The 24,002-nt window shown below is 43.4% G+C and overlaps 3 protein-coding genes across 6 annotated transcripts; 2 read left to right on the top strand and 1 right to left on the bottom strand.

The window, feature by feature from the left end:
• Positions 1-4,267: 4,267 nt before the first annotated feature.
• trip6 (thyroid hormone receptor interactor 6) lies at positions 4,268-16,562 on the top strand. 4 transcript variants are annotated; one of them, XM_023153098.3, is made up of 11 exons: positions 4,268-4,467; positions 4,823-4,869; positions 6,693-6,909; positions 8,004-8,107; positions 8,204-8,317; positions 8,437-9,027; positions 9,144-9,237; positions 9,346-9,515; positions 9,627-9,805; positions 9,920-10,040; positions 10,492-16,562. In XM_023153098.3, the coding sequence occupies exons 3-11, from the start codon at positions 6,702-6,704 to the stop codon at positions 10,621-10,623; spliced, it is 1,713 nt and encodes a 570-aa protein (XP_023008866.2). In that variant the 5' UTR covers positions 4,268-4,467; positions 4,823-4,869; positions 6,693-6,701; the 3' UTR covers positions 10,624-16,562. The 4 variants fall into 4 exon arrangements, with proteins under 4 accessions (XP_023008866.2, XP_012777737.2, XP_012777738.2 ...); XM_012922283.5 differs by having other exon boundaries at positions 9,141-9,237; XM_076881797.1 differs by lacking the exon at positions 4,268-4,467 and adding an exon at positions 4,486-4,724 and having other exon boundaries at positions 9,141-9,237.
• sst5 (somatostatin 5) lies at positions 13,485-13,883 on the bottom strand. Its single transcript, XM_004562722.5, has 2 exons — positions 13,761-13,883; positions 13,485-13,655 (listed from the first exon to the last, which is right to left on the bottom strand). The coding sequence occupies exons 1-2, from the start codon at positions 13,881-13,883 to the stop codon at positions 13,485-13,487; spliced, it is 294 nt and encodes a 97-aa protein (XP_004562779.1).
• A 2,230-nt stretch (positions 16,563-18,792) lies between the features above and the next one.
• Positions 18,793-22,744, top strand: LOC106675141 (uncharacterized). Its single transcript, XM_014409160.4, has 19 exons — positions 18,793-18,951; positions 19,034-19,086; positions 19,169-19,258; positions 19,331-19,458; positions 19,556-19,696; positions 19,787-19,849; positions 19,946-20,107; positions 20,187-20,283; positions 20,384-20,598; positions 20,706-20,856; positions 20,922-21,130; positions 21,200-21,317; positions 21,387-21,592; positions 21,684-21,801; positions 21,878-22,050; positions 22,119-22,201; positions 22,271-22,389; positions 22,463-22,582; positions 22,652-22,744. The coding sequence occupies exons 1-19, from the start codon at positions 18,929-18,931 to the stop codon at positions 22,693-22,695; spliced, it is 2,313 nt and encodes a 770-aa protein (XP_014264646.3). The 5' UTR covers positions 18,793-18,928; the 3' UTR covers positions 22,696-22,744.
• The last annotated feature ends 1,258 nt before the right edge of the window (positions 22,745-24,002 follow it).

The following is a 24,002-nucleotide window of genomic DNA, read 5'->3' as shown; positions in this document are numbered from 1 at the left end:
TATCCAGGGGTAAGCCAGAGAACATCCCCCACCAACGCTTTCCTGCCCTTCACCTCTCTCCTGGACAGAGGAAACTGCTTGACAGGAAGCTGGAGCACCAACTTATTGTTGAATAAACAAGTTATGCTTTCACCTTTTTAAAGGATGATTTTTTTAAACATTTTTACAAATTCTGCTAATAATTTTATGCACAAGCTCTCATAACCTATGATGATGCCCATCATTTATAAAAAAATACTCCCATTCAAATACAAACTGTCATTGTTGAGTCAACCAGGTCAGTATAATGGGCATTTATAAGTACTTCACAACACTATCCGGAAGATTCTGGCTTGATGCCTCAGAGCAAAGGCTACGTGTTATGAGGACCAAAAGGAAGGAAGCGAGACAAAATTGATCATTATAAATGGGAGACACCTTCTCCACACTGAAAAACAACCCCTACCCAACCCTGACTGAGAGAAATGCAGCCGACAGATGTGCAGGAACTTCCTCACACATACACACAAACATGCACAAACTTATTATGCATCCTGCAAAGCTGCTCAGAGACGTGGATAAAAAACCCGCCCGCGCAGGACATCCGTCAATAATAAAGCAAGCAGGAGATAAGGGAAGAGATATGGAGAGCTGGGTTGGGGGCTGGGAGGTGTTAATGAAGTGAGGGGACAAAGGCTTTAGAGGTTATGAATATTTTTTTTTTTTAAAATGATTAGCGGAAAGCTGCCCCATCTTTAGCACAGCCTCAGGTTCACAGAGAATCACACACAGTACAGTTAACTGAGTCACAGCTAACGTGAACTATGAACTGTGTTTCCTCCACATCAGAGCATTTTACAGGAGACCATGAGGAAGGTGAAGAAAAAAAATCTTCAAGGTTGACTTCTTAGAAGTGCTCTGATTCAGCTATACTGTGTAATGTTGAGGTGAAGCTTGGAAATGTTCCTCTAAAATGAAAAACAGATGTAGGATTCAGTGCAGGATGAGATCTACAAGAGAAACAAAATACTGCTCAAACTTAAATGATTACTTTTGATGAATTTAAAGTGACTCGGTTAACTAGACTACATGTTCGCAGAGTTTTGCAGGCTTGATATGTCTTAAAGGGGAAAGCATTTAACAAGAATTTATTTAATAGTAATAAAGATTATTAGGCATAGAGTTTACAGAGTTTTTGTTACACTGTTACACAGTTTGATACAGCACAGCGTACTCTAAACACTGCATGCTCTATATATTGCGTATATTTATGCCCTATATGCTGTACTGTGCCCCATACACCGCATTGTGCCCCATATAACACACTATGGCCCATGCACTGCACCACACTCCTTGTGATAGAAATTGCAGATGTTTTCCTTACTGAAGTGCAAATTATTAAATAAAACAAATTTATACAGCTGTGATCCTCAATACCCGTTTAACTCAATATAAGTAAGCGAACTAAAGAAGATTAAGTCGAGTGCACAAATTTATATTAAGTAAAAATGTAGTTTTTTATTTCCAGTGATGACTTTATTGCATATTATGTGGGAGTTTCCAGTGATAATGTAGATGGCAATAAAAGGACACAGATAAGTATGGATATTTTGTATGTGTAATTTTTTTGGCATGCTGTTTTACAATTTATTACTTTGCAACTCTTTTGGATATAAGTCTGAAATCACTGGGAGTCCCACTGAACAAACGCATTCAATTAATTAGCTTTTTCAGGTTTGATAAGCCTTTAATAAAATATTTTCCCTACAATTCAGTGTCTAAAAGATGATTTCAAAATCAAACGCAAACCCATTTTCATATGAATCCTTTGAAAAGGTGAATCGGAAGTAAGATGTTTGCATGGGACGTTGAGTGTTTGTGTGTGCTCTTGTGCTTTTATTTGTTTGGATGGAGCTCAGATCAATTGTGTGCTTTGAAAAAAAAAAAAAGGAAAAACCATAAAGGAACACAACGGTTAAGAAAACAGAGAAGGAGATGTAGGTCTAGGCTACTTCCAGGCATTGTGAGAAGAACGGATGAGGGGGGCGGTTGAGGAAAAGTGAGAACATTACTAAACGGGTTCACCAATGGCCGGAAGCCATTGAGTCTGTCCCGCTGGCAAGACTGGGCAACGCTCATTGTGACTTCCTGCATCTTGCCCCATCTGTCAATGCCCATCAGCGACCCACTGGCCCTGTTTTGATAAAATGCAGAGTTGTTAATATTTAACATCAAAATAAAGTCCCAAATGGACCTTCTGCACTTCTCAAATGAAGAGCTTCCCCTTGTTTTGTGATTTCCTGGTTGCCTGGACAGGACCATATTGTTTATCTGATAATGTATGGACTGAAGCCATGCTTTGACTTCAAATCCACCAGTTGGTGCCAAAGTGTTGATAACTCCTGTAACAATAACAGAGATCAACCCAAACTGCCTGTGATTACAGAGCTCTATGGCCATATAAGGACAAACAGCATAGAGCTAGAGGAGGAGGAGCGGGACAAGGAAGCAGGGAGATCCCAGGGAGCAGCTCTGGTTGTTTGTCCGCTTATTGGCAGAGATAGAGTGGGAAATGAAAAATAAATGATATGAAACCCTTCCTTTGAAGCAGTGCCTTGAGGAAAGAGCCATGTGCCTCCAACACTGTGCTGGGTGGAGTATGAGGAGGAAGAGGGAGAGCGAAGGGAGATGGGCAGCTGACCCAAATCTCATGATTTGATGAAGCTTGATAGAACTAGTACTTGACCTCCATATTAACGGCTGTGTGTGTGTCTGTGTGTGTATGTGTGGTGGAAAAGAAGCGAGTGAATATGTAGAATAAATAGAATACATTGGAATAAATAGTATAATTGTCTTTTCAATTCAGTTCAATTTTATTTATACAATGCTACATCATAGCAACAGTTGCCTCAAGGTGCTTTATATTATAAAGTAAAGACCGTACAATAATACAAAAATACAATGTTTAATTGCCTTTTTTGTTGACAATAGACAATCCAATCTGCATGAGTGGTATCCTTCAGATGGAACCAATCCAAGGGCTTAGTATCAGTGGTAAGTTGGCAAACATGGCATCAGAGCTATGTTTGCCAAAGAGGTGCTTCCTCAGAGTGAACTAGTGGCTAGCCTGACACTCTGAAACACTTTGAGACTAGATCATATGGTTTCCAAAGTGTTATTGTGCACACCACCATCAGAAGATCGATAACAAGATCAAGTTTTTTTCAGTGAGAGATGAAGAAGCAGCCTCGGTGCAAATGATTTGTTTCAAAAAAGATTTTTAAAAAGTGCAATGCTTAAGCGAGAAAAAGTTGCTCTAGAAGGAGGTTGCCTAAGAGTGAACTCAAACGAGGAAAAGCAAGAGTCATCGAACAAGGTCATATGGTGGCTATTTACAGCGGCTACCTGGGAAAAAAGTTCCTGTTTACTGATTAATCCAAGTTTGGCATTTGTGACAGTGACAGAAGTGTGCAGATAAACAAGAGACAGAATGAAACTGTAATGTATTAGACCCAAAATGAAACATAGTGCTAATCAAGTCTGGAGCTGGACACCAGTACTGAATCACCTTCACCCTATCCTACTCTCTTCACCCAACTCTATGTTGACAGTTCTCGTGCTGCAACACGATAACGAGCCCACACGCAAAACAAAGGCAAATGAGTGCTGAACGTCACAGTCTTTGGTCCACACACACGATCATGTTGAGATAACAACATCGGGGTTTTGCCCAAACCTGTCAGCACAAGCGCTGTTATTAAACCATAAAATGATTGTTTCATGTTTATGAGGGACCAAAAAACTTTGTTGTGCACAGGAAAAACTACCCTAAATGATAATACAATATCTGCTTAATTGTGCCATTTTTTTAACCCACTTTCCCCAACTTTCTGTGTTTTCTTTAGCTGGATGATTGAGCATGCGTCAAGACATTTTGGTTTGTATAATTTTTACCATAGTCACCTTTTTGGAGAATTCTGGTCATATTATTTTATAGTAATCTACTGAGCTTCTCTGTTTTACTAAAGCTGGCCTGTTATAGCTGGTGGTAATGTTTCGGGTGCTGAAACACATGACTTTCCCACCTTGTCCAAAGGGAAGCAGAGCTCAGTGGCGGTCTCAGACTTAATATAATCCATATACTGGTGTAATTACACATGTGGGGTTATTCTGTTCAAACTTAGCAGTCTGGTATCTGTGTTATGTTGGAGTTTTGAGTGTATTCTTTGTGGGGGGGCAGCCTGTAGATGTGACGGACCCCCCACGTCTCCGTGCGCGCGCACGTACACGCGCGCAGCAACGACGTCACACGGTGGGAATGCAGTGAGGATCTGCGGCCGCCGCTGCTGCTGCTAAAGGCCTCTGGATCCGGGACAAAGTAGGTTAGCCACGCCGAAGCAGAAGGAAAGTTTCTCCGGGATAACTTTCCCCGGCCTGGGAGCGTTTGGATGGAGGCGTAGGTCGTGTTGGTGTGGCTCATTTCACACGGTATGTGTCGTGGTGCGTTTTGGCTGGCTGCTTTGTTTCCTGTTCGGCTGAAGTTAGCCCGAGGGAGAGGCACGAGCTTTGCTCGAGTTCAAAACAGGCTAGCAAACAAGTAAACAAGGCTGTTACTAAAGTTAATCACGGCCGGTTAGCCCCGGTTTGGAGCGCTTAAAATGCTGTGTGTTTTCACATGTGTGGGGTACGGAGGACAGTTTTGGACGAGCAGCTGAGCAGTTTGTCTTTCACGAGAGAAGAAAAATGTTAGTGAGCGCAAAAAAGCAGAACAAACATGTCGCTCGTGTATCTGTGATGCGCCTGCTTGTTTCCTCACTATCCTGCTGTGTTTCTGGATTTTTAGATGACACCGAAGGAGAGAGGAGGCTCTCTGTAACGGTACTGTGAAAGGTAGGAGACGATCTGATGCCGTTCGTGTTATATAGCACAAAATAAAATGTATACATATTTACAAAAAACGTTTCCCGGTATGACTTCAGTCATTTTGTCTTCCTCTTACTCCGTTTAGCACAGATCGCCACCTTTTCAGGCGACACTCTGTCAGATGAGTTAACGCAAACAGAGCAGCGAGCTTCAGAATAAAAGCGTAAATGTTACAAAATAACGACCTGTTATTAAAATTAGAAATAAATAACAGATTAAATTAAAATTTAATCTGTTATTCTTTTAATATTGTGTGTTACTAAAGTGCTTCCAGTGCATTTCATTTCGATTTTCCAAAAATCCCGGATGTCCTGTGCCTCTGTTCCCGTTTCCTTCACGCTTCTTGCTGCAGTCAGCATCAACTTTGACATTTCACGGGTTGCTGCGCCTCCCGTACAGCCCAGCCCAGCTCACACACTTAGCTTTGTGTTTCACTCCACACGAAGAGGTAACAATACTGTCTAAGTGATATAACAGATGGGATTAATTTCCTGTTCTGGATCCTGGGATTTGAGTGTGTGCTCATCCGGATTCAGACAGGGGGTGTTAAAACGGGTGGTCAGTGGAGGTGTTGGGTCACTCTTTCTTCCACGTGGTCAGTGTGTATTATCATGTAAAGTCCACCCTGACATTGTGTGGTTTATTGATAAATGACTCCAAATCTTAATATAATGAAGGGGGAGAGGGGTAAAAGCTTAAATCTAATGTTTGGGAATTGTTTTTCTGTGTGACTACCTCATCTTCTCATCCGTCAGTATAATCCTCTTATGATGGCCACACGACCCACATACAATCAGTCTGAGTGGGCTATTAATTTCTCCACTCTGACAGTACGTAGCTGTGATTCGCTGTGCCTCTCAGTCCATTTTAGCTTTGTGTCCATAGCTTGCATTCATATGTGCTTGCTCTTGTTTAATGTTGTCTGTAAAGTTTGATGAGTCAGCTATATTTGTATTCTGTAAAATGATGAAAGCGCAGACACCAAAGTGATGGCCTGAAATCTGTCTGGCCTCAGTGTTATTACAGTCATATTTGCTCAAAAATACACAATACAGATAACAGTAAAACATGCCAGATGTTTTTTTTTCTTATGTAACAGGAGTGGCTTTACGCCCCTCACGTGCAAGTCGGCACTTTTTCAGCTCAGCTGTGAGCTTGTCCTGAGAATACATAGTATATTGTTATGAGCCAGGTGTTTATGCGTATACAGATGCATATCACGGTACAACATTTCCTGCCGTGTTTTTCTCCCAGCTTCATTTGGAAATAAATGATACTGGTGTGTAAACATGAAAAGACAATAACTATTGTGGCGGATAAACAGACGAGGGGTAGCTGCAGATTTGCACCTGTTTATGTCACTGTACATCTGTGTGTGTGCTGGCGATCTTTTCCGTCACCGTTTGTGTCGTGAAACGCACAAAAACACACTCGCACATGTTTTCAGGCGTGTGCAATCCTGCTGGAAATCCCCGAGCCCTGCAGTCCAGCTTCTCTCTTCCTGCTCTTCAACCAGAAGCCCATTGTTCAAGCCGTGTGTGCCCGTTGCCATAGGAAACAAAGTCTGAAGCATCCCTTAGTTTCCATTGGTTACCTCCGGCATAAATGTGCAAAACAGCCACAGCTGAGCTCGAATACACGAATTAAGCCTAAAAGCATGAAAAAAAATACCAGGAGGTTAAAGTCAATTTTCTTATTATTGTTACAGGTTAAAAGCACGTATCAGTCATATTGTATTAATGAACTTTTATGTACAGAAAAATGTGACATAAATGTTTGCATCACCTCAGACACCTGCCATGTCCGGTCCCACCTGGCTGCCACCGAGGACTCTGGACAGCCCAGAGCGAGCCGCCCCCCAGATGTCCCACTCTGCTGGTGGAGCAATCTATCGAGCCCCTATGAAGAAGGGCACGCCCGATTTCAGACCAAAATATGGTCCTTACGATCAGAATGGAGGAGGAGGAGGAGGGATGGCCAACAGGTACATGGCAACTGGGCCCACAGGTAAGAAGGCTACTCGGCACGCGGCTGTATCGTCCTGAAAGCATCTGAAACTCAACTCACCGATGTTTTTATGTTACAATCAGGAGAAAGGAGCTGTAAAATCCTAAAACTCTATAAACTCTGCATGATATCCATCCTCTGCTACTGATGTGCAGATGTTAGGCTGAATAATGATGATCCCTTCCTGTAGCAGTTATATTTAGGAAGGCTCTAGCAGTCACAAATAAAGTTTGTTTACCGTTTAAATGTCAAAAAGCAAGTTTTTTGAATTTGTAAAAGTTTCTGCTGACCTCTGAAATACACCGAGTGTGTGGCTGTGACCCTGTTTTCTTCTATCCTTTTTACATGGTGTCATATCACATCGTCAGAGTTTTAGAAGCGGAGATTGTGGTCGAAGCAAGGTCTTTTATTTTGAAAATTGACCAGATTCTTTATCCTGTTCCTGTGTCCTGACGTCTTTCTCCCAGCGATGTCCTTTTTTTCTTTTCTTTCCCCAATCGATTGTAGAAGATGGCTGTCCCTCCCTGAGCCTGGCTCTGACGGAGGTTGCTTCCTGTTAAAAGGACGTTTTTCCTTCCCACTGTCGCCAGTTGCTTCCTCATTAGGGGTTTGATTGTAGGGTCTTTACCTTAAAGAATGAAGTGCCTTGAGGTGACTCCTCCCTGTATCTTTTGCCTCCATTTAGAAAAAGTAAGCCGTGGTATTCTTAAGTGATACAGAGGAGAGATCCACTGGGGACACTCCTGAAACACTGGTGTATTTCAGGGGTAAAACAATGAGAATATTTAGAAGTAAGTGACTAAAAGTCTGATAGAAACAAATCGGATGTGGCTATGCTGGAATACTGACTCTTCACTTTTTTGATTTTTGTTTAATTGGAAACAGATTCAGGCCTGTAGCGTTTCTTACTCATATTAGAATCATGACTGAAAGATCTCTCGTGGTTAACGTGGGTAGAACGAGTGTTTCAGCAACCAGCGATGCATCGCATGAATGTCAGAGCGAATCTCTTTAGTGAAGATCTGCTTTGTGATGTTGTGCTTTAAAAAGACGGTTTTGGATTCATTTCCAATATCTGTTCTCTAAAACATTAGGTGGACCCATGCATCATTCATCTGGTGATCACTATTACCCGTCTCCACACGGTCCTAAAGAAGACCGCAGTTGGAGCCCTCACATGGACAGCTACGAGATGATGGTGAGTGGACATGTCAGTAGCTTTGCCTACAAGAAACTAAAGATTTGAAGGGTTTCAGAACCAGCTGACAGGTTTCTTATGCTGTTCTGGTGTTAGCATCGTGGCCCAGAGAAGCCAGCAAGCTACCACTCCAAAATCGATGCTGAAATTGACTCCCTCACCAGTATGTTGGCTGATCTGGACAGCCACCCGCAGGACTCCAGCACTCAAGTACGGCAAGCTTGATTAGCTCAAAATGATTTACATGTACTTAATTGATAAATTAAACAATGAATAATGTTGATATCTCTCTTTATTTGCCTGTTTATTAATTCTCCGCCTCCCCACAGCTCTATGACAACGTGCCTTACAACAAATACCTCTCAGCGGATCACTACAAGCCTGCACACCAGAGCGCTGCCCCTCCTCAGGGTCGCCCATCCATGAGCTACAACCCTCATCCCCAGAGCCAATACCACCCAGCACCTCCCTACCCCAATGAGCATCAGACACCTCAGTACTCCACCTCCCACCAGCAGGACTACTACACCACTTCTACCCCTAAACCTTACCCTCAGCCCGTCCCAGCCTCCTACACCACAGCGTCCACTCCTACGGGGCCCAGGTTCAGCGTCCAGGTCAAGACAGCGCAGCCAGTCACCTACTCTCAGACAGGGAGGCAAGCTGAACAGGCATACACTCCGCCTCCTCCTCGCCAGCACGTGTCACGACCCCCGCCCCAGACTCAAACTGCTCCCCAGGGCTGGTACCCTCCACATCCCGGCTCACAGGTTCAGGAGATGCACTCTGAGGGGGGGTATAAGGGGAGTGGCTCAGGGTCTGGAGGAAGAGTTAACCAGCTTCCTGTGTCTAAGAGAGCGATGGAAAATAATCAGAGTGGGTCGGGAGCCGCACAGGGTCCAGGTTATCAGTCGAGCAAGGTAGAAACGCAACTTCTATTTTTTTCATACAACAAACACAAATTGATTTGTGGTCCAGGTGTTCTGAAAAATCAAATAAACTTTGTGTGATTCATGTGTCCTCTTTCCTCCAGCAGGGGGCAGCAACGCCCAGGCCTGAGGAAGAGCTGGATCGGCTCACCAAGAAGCTGGTGTATGATATGAACCACCCGCCTGCTGAGGACTATTTTGGTATCAGTTGTTACTAGTGGCACATCACAGCAATAAATCTAAAAATAGTTTAAGAGGAAAGCTCATCTTAATGACTTTTTTCTTGTCCGTTTCCATGCCGACCTTCAGGTCGCTGCGCCCGCTGCGGAGACAACGTGGTCGGCGATGGCAGCGGCTGCATCGCCATGGAGCAGGTTTTCCACGTGGAGTGTTTCACGTGTATCACCTGCCACGCACGTCTGCGAGGACAACCCTTCTACGCTCTCGACAAGAAGAGTTACTGCGAGAGCTGTTACATCGTACGTGAATGAGCTGTTTTCATATTTCCTCAAACCGGAGAGATTTGCTGTCCCTCGTCTTTCAGTGGTCCTCTCTCAACCCTGTTTTTATTTCCATCTGTTTTTCTTAAGAGCACACTAGAGCGCTGCTCAAAGTGCTCCAAACCCATTCTGGACCGCATCCTGCGAGCCATGGGGAAAGCCTACCACCCTCGCTGCTTCACGTGTGTCATTTGTAACTGCTGTTTGGACGGCGTGCCCTTCACAGTGGACGCCACGTCTCAGATACACTGCATAGAGGACTTTCACAGGTAATCGCTGAACTGTGCGAGCTAAACAGCGTTTGCAGGCTGCGACTCTGCACTGAGGCCGAGACAGAGGTGCTTAAACTAACTCTGAGCTTGGATGCTTGTTGTGTCTGACAGGAAGTACGCGCCGCGCTGCTCGGTGTGTGGGGAGCCCATCATGCCCGAGCCGGGGCAGGAGGAGACCGTCAGGATTGTAGCCCTGGACCGCAGCTTCCATGTTAATTGTTACGTTTGTGAGGTGAGCTTTCCCAATCAAGCAGATCTCTTGGCATATATCGAGGAAAAGCTTTATGAATTCCCTTTTTTCTGAGAATAAATTATTTAAAAATAAGAGGAAAAGGGATCAGTTTCAGGGAAATGGAGTAACAGCCTCAATTCCGGCGCCTTTCCAAGGCAGGAGAAAGCCTGGTTACATTAAACATTACATATAATTAACACAGTGAACTCTCTTGTGAGAATAAAGTAGTCAATAAACATCAGCATGGCGTTGCTAATCTCTAAACTGCAGGTTTAGGTGGAAACAGCTCAGTGTGTTGACATAAATCAATCACAGTAATCTGGGGAATCTAAATGTGGACTTGCTGATCAAAGTGTGAAGTTCATCATAGTTGACGAAGAGTTCAAAACACAAAACTCGGCAGTCCTTGTGAGCGTTTATCTGAAGTGACCCGAGTGCCTCTTTTCGTCAGGAATGTGGTCTCCTGCTGTCGTCTGAAGGCGACGGTCGAGGCTGTTACCCGCTGGATGGCCACATCCTGTGCAAGAGCTGCAGCGCACGCCGCATCCAGGACCTCTCGGCCAAAATCTCCACCGACTGCTAACAAATCTCTACCTGAACCTCTTCGCTCCCGGCCTCACAGATCCACGGATAGCCGGCACATTATTGATAGCAGCTTGTTCACTCACAGTGTCGGTAGAAAATCGTTACTTTTACTTCCTCCTCACTGGTGTTCGGCTTCTCCCGCTTCATTTCCTTTACTCTTTGGTACATCGTTTGTAATGTTTAGCTCAGCGTTTGTACGACAGTGGCCTGACCTGCAGGCAGCTTGGGCTCCACTTTATCATTCATCCACTCCGGTACTGCCCACATATTCCTTGCACATGTCATTTTATTTTATTGTTAACACTTTCAAAGACAATGAAAGCACACACGGACGTTACAGATTTCAACCTGAAAATAAGGATTTTTTTCCAGATAAGGGACACGCGTGATAATCAGGATTATGGTTTGTCTGAACCAGGCTAGAGAGTAGGCAGCGTTTTGCGTCGAAATGCATGTTAAAAGCACACAAAATCAACTGTGATTGTACATAACAGGTGGGTTTGAGTGAATCTGCTGCGGGTTGTTGTGGAACGCGTGTAGCCTGTAGTGCAGTGCGGTGACGTAGCCTGATAGAGCAGGAAATGTAGACGATAAGAATGTGTAGCAGTTTGACAGCCAACAGCTTATTTTTCTTTAGAACGAGATTTGTTAGGACAGATTCTTTGTCACGCTTCTCAGCATTACAGCATCATGTTACTAGTCGCTTACTCACAACTTGTAATAAGACTCTTTTCTCTCTGTTTTTGCCATTTTTGAATGTCTACGAAACACAATCTTTGTTCGATGCTTGTTTGTTTGATACTTGACATGTTACATTGAAAATGACGGTGCAATGAAGTCAAACTCACTTTGTCTAATGGAAAACAGGGTGTGGCTCACTTACGAGGCATCCTGGTGTGCAAAAGCTCAAAGCCTCTTGTAAAGATTTTGTTTAATGTGCCATTTGGGGAAACGTTAAAAAGGAAAAAAGCATTTAAAAGTGATAATCTGTTTAAACGGGCAGATGACTTATGGATTAGCAAAACTTGTGTTTCTCGTTTGGTGTGAAGGCACCGTTAGGGGGTAATGAGTGCTGAATTTAAAGGGGACCTGTTGTGCTGTAATTTTGAACTCAAGTAGAGCAGCTTTGCAATGATTCAGTCTGAAATAATCAAAAAGTTGCTGTCTCTGTCTGAGCTGTTTTGCACCTCCCCTTCTTTTAAAACCAGCTCTCTTCTGATTGGCTGCCCCTCACAAACAAATGGTTAGACCAGCAGGTGGCTTATGTGCTTATGATTAAGCCTACTCTATGACATCACCTACAGTTTAGCACAGTAATTGGAAATAAAGAAGTAAAGAAAAGCATGATAGGGTCCCCTTTCTTTTAAGGTGATGACTTTGTTTATCCCCCTTAAATGGATTTTTTTTGTTTTCGATTACAAGTCTTCATTTATGGAGGCAAAGTAGTCATACTCTGAGCCTTTGGAGCTGCAGTATTTGTTATAACTGTGTTTAACCTCTTGTCTCTCCGTCCGCATTTTGTACGTGTTTAACTTAAAGGGCTAGAAATGTGAAAGCCTTACCTCAAGGATGTCATTCAGCTCCATAACTGTCCTGGTTTGAAACTGTTTGTGTGTTTCTGTGAATTCTGCTTTTGTTTCGGTGACACAACACGATCACTTTAAAACGCTCCAGTCGTCGGCATCTCTTCATTTATCTCGTGATGGTGCTAATCTGTTTTTTTTTTTTTTAAACATTTCACAGTGCTCGCAACTCACTCAACACACTGATTCACGCCAGCATGCGTCACGCTCCTCGGATCTTGGGAGTTTTCTTTCCTTTTCAGTCACGGATTACGATCCTTGTTGTGGATTCAGTTTAAAGTGTTGAGTTGGAGCTCGGTGGTTAAAACGTTAGCAAAGAGGTGATTCTGGCATTTTAACAAACACCATCAAGTGCTGCTGATAACTAAAACAATCTTTTAAAACAACCATCAGTGCTACACCTCAGTGACTTCTCAAGTTATCACATTCACAAAATTTTTAGACAACTTGACTTTGACCTTGAGTTTGAGGTCACAGAGATTCATCTGAAAGATTCAGTTTGAAGCTCCCACGTCTCCTCGTTCTCGAGTTATCACAATTACGAACTTGGCTGAGGTCTAAAAAGTGGGCACAGGCACCAAAATTTGTATGTTTGTTCCAAGCAAAAAGCCGTATTTTTAGCCGTATAAAACTAGGGCTGCACATTAAACCTGCAGTTCAGTGAATTTCATGTATGTAAATCACCAGTTATCCTGACAAGTCTCTGCACAGGTTTCAGACCCAGAATCTTTTTCTTCCTGCGGGGAGACTAATGCGTAACGGTGCTGCCCAGGTATTCGTTACATTCGCCAGGTTAATCAGTGTTATCTGTGATTTATATAATGCTTTTTACATTGCAAGCTGAGCCAGTCACTGTCACTCATGTTCTTAAATGGCTTTATCAAAAAAGTAACTTGTATCTATCTGTGAATGATTTCCCTCTAATGCTATCTGCTGCACTGTGTTCAAAAGTAAAAAAAAAACAAAAACACATTACCAAAAGATGATATCAACTTGCATTGTGGGAAATGTAGGATCCAGGAAAGCTGGGGTTTGATGCAGACAGAATCGGGATATCTCATCGGTACCAGCTTCACAAAAAAGCAAGAATTCAGGATTTAAAATCAGAAAATTTATTTCAGAAGTGTGTACCTGCTGGTCTTGAAACATATAATTTTATTAGTCTTTAAAACTTAAAGTATCTGCACATTTGTTATCTTACGGTAAATAATCCGGTTACCACAAAGAAAGCAAACATGCGTCGGCTGATCCGTAAAAACAAAAGATACTCCTGCTGTTAACAGGAGGTGAAAGTCTTCCAGAAGAAGTTGCGGCAGCCTGCTTTGCGCTCTCGTTGGGACAGAGAGAGGTGTCGCCTCGTCACCTCCTCCCTGCCTCGCCGCGTCTCGTCTCCTCTCGCCGCCATCAGTTCAGCCATGAACTTCAGCAAGAGCCAGTGAGTCAGATCCTAAAGGAGGACAGAAATGGAGGGGACGGGGTTCCTCAAGTTCAAACACCTGTTCCAGTACAAAACTGTTTATATATTTTAGCTCCTGATGCAGCATTTACTCACCTTGTCATTTGTGAGGTCTGCTCTCAGTGTTTCTGTCAGCATGTCGCTGTATGGAGCCGTGCTCACCCGCACCAGCAGCACAGACAAACCCAGAGCCACGAGAAGCACCTGAGAGCGAAACATCTCCGCCTCGAACCGCAGACAGAACAACTCAGCTCTTACGTTCCCAGACTCTGCTTTCAACGCTGGAGATGTGCGGTGCTGCAAAAATCCCCAAACTATAAGAAACCCTAACCAATCGGGATGTAGGAGGTGCGGGAGCTGAAGGGTATCATGATGAGCTGAGCTGATAAATAGGCACCTTCATCTTCAAATCCTCCTCATCCTCAAGCCAACAAAAGGATGTGATTGGTGGAGAGGATTGGCTGTGAGGCAGTGAGGAGGTGTGTGTGTGTGTGTGTGTGTGTGTGTGTGTGTGTGTGACAGAGGCTGTGAACAGACGTGTCACCGGACAGGATAAGGTCATCACTGGGCACGATGGCGTGGACGAACCAGCTCCCAAACGCATCCGACAAAAAGTGACAGAGGTGGTTTTCAGGCCGATCGGCACTCATGCTGCATTAACTTTAAATGAGATCCATTAAATCCAAAAAACTGTGATTTTTGAGGTAACTTCTGCCACTCGTAATTAGCCACAGCAGCTTTGCAGGGGTCTGGAGCGCAACATGAGCTCCGGACACCGTTCAGTGCTGCTAATAACACAGTGTGACTCAAATGTTAATGAGGCTGCCTGGACACAGCTAACCCTTCCAACACTCCCCCACCCTTCACGCCATCGTCACTTTGAGTCAATGGGGAAATAAAGGAGAGAGGAGTTAACATCTAAATGTCAACTCGCCAACAAAACGCTTGATGTAAGTGTAGTGGTGGTGGTGGTAGAGCAGGTTCCATCGGCAAGATGCTGAGCCTGACTCATCCGCTGGAGTGTCTGGTGACACGCTTACAGTAGAAAGTGCTTTGAGTTCTCAACTGAGTAGAAAGTTGCTATTTAAGTAACATTAAAGACTAACTCAAAGAGAAATTTCAGGGTTGCCCCTAAAAGAAATACACTCCTCCTCTGTTTTGTGTGTCTTCAAATGCTTTCTCTGTGATTGAGTTTCCATCCCGCTTACTCGTTTTTTCACCTCCTCTTCTCAGTAGCAGCAGGGATCCGCCCGGGCCGGGAGGATTTCTTCCCTCAAACGACAGTTTCACATCTAGATATTTGTTTAAACAAATGCTGCCCATCATTTTTGAGGTTGTGGTCCTTGTTGGTGAAATCTGCATTCACGAGTCCGCTGTCAGAAGACTGAATTAAGATGGTGTCAGTGAAAGGACACCACAAGGGAAACTAGTGCTGCAAAAACACAGTGAAATGTTCAACACTGGAAAGTCCCCATGATGCTCCACAATGAAGGAGGAAAGGCACGGCGGAGGGAGCGTCATGATTTAGGCTGCTTTGCTTTGCTTGCTCGAAGGACGGATGGAGTGCAACCACCGAGGATGTAAATGCTGTCGAGTAACGTTTATGTGAAGCTCGTGTCGCAAACTGGTGATTGATTTATAATAGGTTACATCATTTCATTAATAAACTAAGTTTGTGTTTGGTTAACTATTTCTTTGTTCTTGGCAATAAATCTTATACTGTTGGAAAGTTTATTCCACCTTAAATGGTGCTACATTTGTAATGAAAATCCACTTGTGGGTTGAGCAGCACCACCTCCTCCTGCTGGCCACCTGCTCGGTCACACACTGCTGTGGGATGGTGTCCCGTTCTTCACCCAATATTTGTCACTAGTCAGCCATTGCAGCTTTGTTGGTCATTCTGGCACGAACATCGATTAAATACACTAAGAGAATAAATACAAGAAATCATATAAACAAAACACAACACTGGGAATTCATAGAATTAAATAAAAAAATAAAATATCCAAAAACCACTAAACACTGGGCCAGCTGACCCAGAGCCATGACAATCTCAGGCTTAACATCCTCAACTCTTTGAAAGAGTAGTCAGTGGTTGCATTGTGGGTAATGTAGGCAAATTTTGAAAAGGAAGAGAAGTGTGAAAAATACAAAAGGCAATATTTCTGGTACTGCTGGATCGATTCTGACGTGCTTGGAGGTATAAATACTGCATTTACTCAGTTTTCTACTCTTTCAGCAGGACAGGAAGTCAGAAAAACATCAAGACCTTGGTGAAGATACGTTTTTAAGAAACGTTTAACAAAAATACTTAAATACTGATTCACAGCGAACCGACTATCAAGTCAGCTTTATTGATTGTGACTGACATGTTCACTTGATACACTGTTTCTGCCATTTAAAAAAGTCATCACATTTCTAAAAGAACTTCTCAGCAACCAGCTGGAATAAAGGAGTGCTCGAACACCGGGCCAACTAATGAAGAAAAAACCATTTTCACATCTCATTTTGTAAAAAGAGAGTGACCTTTTCTGTGACTGTCCTCTCCACGGGACTCTGTCTGATTACTCAGTCTTTAATCATGACGGGACTTGACTTAAAGTAACATTTTCTGGACGTTGTTGAGTCAGAGCGGGCATCCAGCTGTGCCGCCTGGGATTAAATAGAGAGGTCTGAGATAATGAATAAGGATGCCTATGTGAGACATCTGACCCAAATGTCACATCTGGACCTGTTCTCATCAGGTGACCCTGAATCCTCCCTTAGTTGCGCCACGATAATTTTAGGCTGCTGCGGCCTTCCCATGATGCAGTGTTTCTTTGTCACTCACCAAGTGTTTATACACCATTATGCATTTAATCATGATATATTATTAAACTCTGGCTCTCTTCCACAGTGTGTCTTTTGTCTCGTCTCCTTCCCCTCACCAACAACTGGTCACAGCAGGTGGCTGCTCCTCCCTGAGCCTGGTTCTGCTGTATTATTGGAGGGTCTTTACCTTACAATATAAAGCATCTCGAGGTGACTGTTGCTGTGATTTGCCGATTTATAAATAAAATTGAGTCACCCTGAGTCAACGCCTCGGTATTTACTAACGTGGCTCACAAAAAAACTAGACATGTATGACACTAGAGCCAAATATCCATCGTCACCTGGAGTCATATTTACTGAGAGTCTTACCACAGCAGGTGTTTTAACCTAGATGACTGTCAGAGAGATTCGTGACATAACATCACCTATAATAATAATAATAATAACAATACAGGTGCAGACAGAATCCCCACCCATGCTGTAAAATTCTGATATTTTTAACTCACTGATGCCAGTTTTTAAAGTGACATAAAATGATCTAATACTGATACACATTTACTATTTAGTTGCTTCCCGAGCTTGAGTTGGCAGTTTTCATCCTCTTTCTTGCTACTCTGCATGCAGATACATTTTTACAGGCACTCACAGAGCCTCCAGAAAACCTTCATCTATTAGGCTTTATGACGTTTATGATCAATTTCGTTATTATATAGCGAAATCTGTTTATCCAAGCGCTTCCTGTGTGCCATGTTTTCATTTCTTCATCAAAGCTGGCAGTCAGTGACACACCCCGCTTTCAGCACTAGGTGTCGCTGTAGCATCGTGTTTTCATCCAGTTTCTGACTTCAGCGAGTTTTCACGTCAAACGTGGTTCGGAGTTTACATTAAGGCCTAAAATTTGTCTTTTTGGCTCTTTTTTTTCTCTTTTTTAAAATTTACTTTGAAGTGAATCATCACGGGTGCTTTTATATACCGCAGACGTCCACGCCAATGTGGGCGCCTCACAGCTTCTTACTGCACAGGTGAGTCTCCATTCATGTTCACCTCATACAAGGAAGATTTTGAGTACATCTCCAGCATATGCCACCAACAGAAATACTGTGATTCTGCAGAATTTGATGACTGAATGATTTTGTGGAGTGGTCTGGGGGTGGGATATCTGCTCTCTGAATGAGGATACCAGAGACGATTGGGAGGACGGCTACACGACCTGCATTTATCCTGGTGGTGGAGGAGTACAAGCATCAGGGCATCCACATCGATCACAGGCTGAACTGGTAGATCTGTATAGACCAGGCTGTGTCCATACAGAGCTGAGAAAGCTTATTTATTGAGTTTTCTGTCTGTTAGCTGTGGTGGGTGCTGTGTACTTTGCTGTGGTCTGAGGAGGGATGCAGCATCAGAGCTGATGACACCAACGAACTAATCAGAAAGGCTGGCTCTGTGATTGGCTGCAAACTGAAGACTTTTGAAGTTATTGTGGAGAGGAAGTGACTGATCAAACCACTTACTGGTCAGGCAGCAGAGCATCTTCTCTAACAGACTGATTCAGCTCAACTGCTAAAAGGACAGATACACAAAATCCTTTATACCACTGTGTATAAATACAATGTATGTGTCTGACAGAGACATATCTACTACATTCTACTACTTTTAGTTTTTCTTTGCAAACCATGAAAAATCAAAATATTAAAGACTCAATGAATAAACTTTGTTGATGGAAGCTTACATTTTATTGAAGAAGGGCGGTGTCAGTTTATTCATAAAGCATTAAAATACAAGCTGTTGTTCATCTTCTGTTTGAAACAACCCATTTAACTCCTCCCCCCTTAAGCCAGCATTCTTTGGATTGGCTCCAACTCACAAACAGGAAGTTTGTGGGTGGAGCTTCAGTACTCACAGCCAGACCTATGTGGTTAAGATGACCATCCAAGGATATCAGTTCTCACGCTATCAATATGTTCTTAGAGTCTGTTCTTAAAGTAAAATGGGAAGTGTGGCATGAACGTGTTTAATTCTTCTTTTTGAGCATTAATGACACATGAATGTTTCTCCCACTAAAAATCAGCCATGAATCAAAAAATTTGACCTACTAACTCAAACATTTGAGAAAATAAGATGACAACCTGAAACGTTGATTTATGGATGATATTTAAAAAAAAAAGCTCCCATACCATGAAGCTTCGTATCACTATGGTCACAAGTGAAGGACTCTTGGTGTTGTTATTGGCAACACCTGTGCTGCCATGACTGCTGATTGAAAGACGGCTTGATTTCTAACAGGCTACACATGGGGGTGTAGCGGTTGCCCGGCTGGTGTGGTAATAAAAGCTGGTTTGGGTTTCAGCACTGCATGGTGCCAGTGTGACCAGGATATGCAACGCGACAGTTGAGCTTGTGTTGGTTAGCTAGCATCCAGGCTAGTTTTAGACACTACCAACAGATCAGTGGCTATGGCCTTTTGTTTTTGCTTTGGGTAAGGTGTTTTCCACACCAGTTTATGAGTTGCTCCTCAAGCAGCTTTCTTCCATGAGACTTAAATCCGTTTTATCTTACAGAGTGCTCTTTCTCCTGTCGCTGCGGACAGCTTCAACGCGTGATATTCCCAGCGGTGAGCTTTAAATGTTTGCTTCTCGTAAGAGCAGCTGTGAAAAGCAATGCAAAAGCAATCTCTAAAACCTTTAATCATGCAGGAGTTCTTCAAATGGAGTGTCGTGAGCGTTACTTCATGATAGCTGTTGGTCTCTCCTTTGCTGGGGATAAACCTCGCTTTGAGGCTGTCGGTGAGTCTCTGACTGGCTGTAACTCCATCCTGGTGCATGTTAAATCTCACTAACCTCTGGCTTGTCGCCCAGACAGCACAGGCGTACACTCCATCACCGAGGAGTACGCGGCAGAGTGTGGATACACCATCAGTCTTCTCCCAGTTCTCGGCCACGTGGAGCTCAGAGCCTCTTACTTCAGCTGCCATACTAATGATGCAGTATGCCCCAACGCAATTTATCCAGACTTAATTACTGCACGTTAAGTGTTGTCTGTTCTCTGTGATGGCAACCTGGTGTTCCCATGCGCTTACACAGGATGATGAAGTGTTCACGTTCAACTTCAACCTGATTGTAACACGTGGAGGCAAGCAGGCCACATATGCGCTGAACAAGACCTGCACTCTGTCACTCCCGTGGTCTCCTCGAGAGGTTACCTGTGAGGTCAACTACATGGAAGTAAGCTTGGATTCAACCTGTAGCATTTTTTTTTTTTTTTTTTATCCAGGGAACTCCTTGAGCTCTCTTATAATCCTGGATTTCCTGCAGGTGTCGGTGAGGAGTGAAGCAACGTGTCCGTATGTGGAAAACGGCGATTCTGCTTTCAAACCCGTATGTTTCACCTTAAGTGCAACTGCCAAACCTAATGTTTATGCACAGCTAAAATTACAAATTTGGGTGGGCTTCTCTTGAAATATTTCCTCTTAGGCCCTTTACTCAGATTGGAAGGTGATGTTTCAAAGAGCAGAGGATCAGTTTCTGCCCATGAACCTCTCTGAAGCTCGGAAGCTGGGTTACGTGTTTGCTCTCACAGATGAGAGGCTTGTGTTTCGGACACCGTATGAGCAACCCCATTCTTTCAGCACTGAGGTAAAGGGATGAGAAACTGTAAAGGTTGATTATCTTATTCCCGGCTTATGTAAAACTTCCAATTTTGTGTTTTTTCCAGGTGAATGGCGTTCCAGTAGAGGTGGTCCATGCAGTCCTGTTCTCGAGGCAAAGCTGGGTTGTCCTTGTGGTCGATCTGTTGGCTGCTTGCTCGATGCGTCAGTATTAATCCTGGTGTTTTGGGGGGGTGCTTTTGGGTTTTTTTGTTTGTTTTTTAACCCAAATACTTATAAGGAAACGATAATGGCATGTCCACAGATAATGGGTCATATGACGGTGGCTATATGATTTGGGAGACTTCTGAGCTGCTCCACAGTCTGGTGTCTCCCTTAAATGAGACTGAGGTCAGCATTGGAGCCAATGGGAAACTTGTGGAGAAGAAAGTTGCAGAGGAGAGGGGCTACACCGTGGAGAAGGTTAACACCACCCTGCAAGTCAGTATTCCTTACAAAGCTGAAGGAGGATACAGGAAGGTAAGAAGGCACTAGAGCTGTAGACTTGGACTCGGCAGGTCTTCTAATCACAGCAGAGCTTTCAGGTTAAGACGAAATATTAGTGACATAGTCTGACTCTCTTGCAGAGCTTTGTGTCTCGAGACCTCTACGAATACTACGTTTTTCATCTCTACTTGGAGCAGATCTCAGTCGACGAGGCTGAGATTGCAGCCAGGCTTCGTTTTCACAGGATTATAGTCACTCCCCTGCTGCGATGCCACATTTTCACTGAAAATCGTAAGTGTATCTAATGCACTGCATCACATCGCTGTGGTCATATTCTGATGGGCTTTTTTCTTCAGAAACTCTTGTAAGAGAGCGCTCATTCACCATCTATCTCGGCGGTGTCCCTGAAGACGTGGTGTTAGTTTCTATTCAGCTGAATGGACGAGACTTTACATTGCCACTTACAAATACGAGCACCTACAAGGTCACTGAAGTTCTCCACCCCAACGGCACCCATGGATACACACTGACGGTGCTTTTTGATGATCCTATTGTCAAACTGCAGGTAATCTTTGGGATTAAAACACCCCCCCCCCCTGTATTTCATACTGGTTCTTAAAATGTTTCCTGTTAGTTCTCCAGAAAAGCCGTGGCAATGCAGCACATCCTGAATGTCAACTACACACTGGCTGTTCAGCCTGGAAATGAGCCTTACTATCATGAAACGACAGTCACAGCTCTAACTCGTGTCTGTAAGTCTTGAACCTGTTCAGTCTTTGGCTCAAGCATGAAATGGTATTAAATAATCCTGTATCCAACAGCGCCTCCTGTCTTTGATGCCAACTGTTCGGAGTCCAGCATACACTTTAAGCTGGACCATCGCCCTTTTGATTACTTTTGGGAGCTTGCCATCGGCTCGGACGTGCTAACCTCAGACCTGGCAGACCGGCGTGGCTACATCTTCAGTAATGACAGCCAGAGTCTGCGGCTTGATGTGCCGCTATTCACGAATGGGTTTAAATACCAGGTAGACGAGGGAAATGCTGTTGGCATGATCAGTTTGTTCTTAATAGGCTTGAATTGTGTTTAAATGTAGAAGTGCTGCATGTGTTTGGCAGGACGTCACTTTGAAGGGATTCTCAGGAACTTTTGAGATCCTTGTGAGAGTTCGTGAAACATCAGAAGTCCAGACGTCCACAGTTAAAACCTGCCTGTTCAGTCCCAAAGAATTCATCAGTAAGTGCATCCAGTCTTGACTATTGCAGACAGTCTCGGAGTTACCCATCATGTTAAAATTCAATTGTCTGTGCAGTGTGTTCGACCAATGGGAAGGTGAACGTGGTGGCTAACTTGTCTCTGCCAATCCCAAGTGGAGGGAGCCCAGCTGAAACCAGCCTCAGGGACAAATCCTGTCGGCCTAAAGATGCAGATGGCACCAGGGCTCTCTTTTCTTTTGCTGTTAATGACTGTGGAGCTATAATCATGGTAATGAGCAAATGTTATCTTTTATGTGTCATTTGTACCATATATTAAAATGCTTTTATTTTACTTAGCTGGGCAGGGACTCTGTGACCTATAGAAATGAGATAATCTTCAGCTCTGTGAGAAATCCAGAAAATCTGAGCAGTAAAAACAGGTATGCATCCTCACCCTCAACTACTTGGGTTTTCACCATTCGACTACTAAAATGTAACTTGTATTCCAGAGTGTTGCTGCAGTGCACATATACTGTGGCTGGATTGCATGCCCTCTTCTCGGCATACAAGTTTGAGTCTGACACAGTTGGCGTTGGTCGTATTGTGCATTCTAACCGCATCATTGAAGGTGGGTGGTTTAACAATTAAACAGCCTATCGGTGTCACTGAAAATGTTAAGTTAAATTATGTTCGTACTCTAGGTCCCGCAGTGGATCCCACTAGTGCATCCACCAGGAGATCAGTGACCGTACGACCTCGTTACCAGCCTTCTGCAAAGTACATCAAAGTGTCGAGCTTCTTAAAGAATCTCTCAAACAAAGGTCTGCACAACTTTTAAACCACAGAATTTGCCAGCATTGGAAGTGTCTAAATTGTATTTCTCTCCACAGGACTAAAGGAATCTTCACAAGTAAATGTATTTACTGTCATTTAAAGAACTAAGACTTACACTATTGTTGTTTTGTAATAAAGACTTAAATGAAGCATGTGATCCATTCTTGTCAGTTTGTCACTTAAGCTATGTTCACACTGCAGGTGAAAGCGCATCAAATCTGACTTTGACCCTATGTGACCCATATCCGATCATGGTATGACAGTTTGAACAACACAAATCCAGTCTTTTCAAATCCGACCAGGTCACTTTCATATGTGGTACCGAATCCGGTACATATTTGGTGTTTTAGAAAGTGACAGCTGTTTGACTGGTCATATTGCATTAAAGCTGTCTTTTACGTGACAGATGCCAAATATCAATGTCGGAGAAGACTAACCTCTGCACAGAGGTAGGAGCCACTGCTGCAAACAAGGCCATTGCTAAAGCACGGGCTCACCCCTCCCATTCAGTGTCCTTCCTTCCTCTAATTTGTCAAAATTCGACAGACTGTGCAGAAATTAGACTGCTGCAACAACACCTAGCTCTGTAGCTGCCATTTGTACTTCGGTAAACGGCGTGTTATGTGTCTTTTGCACATGCAGGCTGCTTTGAGGGCCATGAACGTTCACACTAGAGCACGTTTGCTGAAACTGGGACTCTGTCAGAATTACTGTAACATGGGCCTCAGGATCTTAAGTCTTTGTATGACCAGGTGAAACTCATAGGGAAATGGCCTGGCTTCTATAAAGCTACTCAAGGTTCTTTGCTACTAACATCTGATCTTAAAGCATTTAATTCTGGGAACTTTAAAGCAGTGTTCAAATGGCTCATTGCAAAGCTGGAACAAGCTGTGTAAACACTAAATACTTGATTTGCTGACCTCACAACATTGGCTTTAACTTGTTCCATATCAATGACATCAGTTTACTGTAATCATGACAAAATATAAATTGGACTTTTGCTTAAACAATCAAAACTTGGTGTTGTCATCTTTAGGTCAACAATGCTTCTCATCTATAGATATTCCATGAACTACAGTAGCTTTATGAAGAGCACTGAAGCCAGCAGGGATATCAACCAAAACCAGTACTGGAAATGCGAACTCTGGTTTTAATGATCCACTCAGTTGAAAAGTTGAGGTAGTTATTTATGACCAGTTTTATTAAAAGGCATTGAAGCCAGATGAGACACAAACTGCAGGCATGTCTTTAAGACAGACTTGGATGAAATAATTTCCTGCTTCCAAATTCAGGTAAGAGGTTTCTGTACCACCCTGTTGAATACAGAATTGAATTTAAAATCTAAAGGTCAGGCCCATCTTAAAGACCTCATCGTACCGTTTCACCCCAATAAAGCACGTTGCTCTG

This window comes from Maylandia zebra, linkage group LG3 (genome assembly GCF_041146795.1).
Source record: "Maylandia zebra isolate NMK-2024a linkage group LG3, Mzebra_GT3a, whole genome shotgun sequence".
In the NCBI taxonomy this organism is placed as follows: domain Eukaryota; kingdom Metazoa; phylum Chordata; class Actinopteri; order Cichliformes; family Cichlidae; genus Maylandia; species Maylandia zebra.
The sequence above is the reverse complement of the archived record's forward strand: the minus strand, read 5'-3'. Positions and strand labels throughout refer to the sequence as shown.

Coding starts and splice junctions, on each gene's coding strand:
- sst5 (XM_004562722.5), bottom strand. CDS start 13,883: ATGTTTCGCTCTCAGGTGCTTCTCGTGGCTCTGGGTTTGTCTGTGCTG. Junction 13,656..13,760: donor CAGACCTCACAAATGACAAG/GTGAGTAAATGC, acceptor GTCCTCCTTTAG/GATCTGACTCACTGGCTCTT.
- trip6 (XM_012922284.5), top strand. CDS start 6,702: ATGTCCGGTCCCACCTGGCTGCCACCGAGGACTCTGGACAGCCCAGAG. Junction 9,028..9,140: donor CAGGTTATCAGTCGAGCAAG/GTAGAAACGCAA, acceptor TCTTTCCTCCAG/CAGGGGGCAGCAACGCCCAG. Junction 9,516..9,626: donor ACTGCGAGAGCTGTTACATC/GTACGTGAATGA, acceptor GTTTTTCTTAAG/AGCACACTAGAGCGCTGCTC.
- LOC106675141 (XM_014409160.4), top strand. CDS start 18,929: ATGGCCTTTTGTTTTTGCTTTGG. Junction 19,459..19,555: donor GCTGCCATACTAATGATGCA/GTATGCCCCAAC, acceptor GCGCTTACACAG/GATGATGAAGTGTTCACGTT. Junction 21,593..21,683: donor CGAATGGGTTTAAATACCAG/GTAGACGAGGGA, acceptor TGTGTTTGGCAG/GACGTCACTTTGAAGGGATT.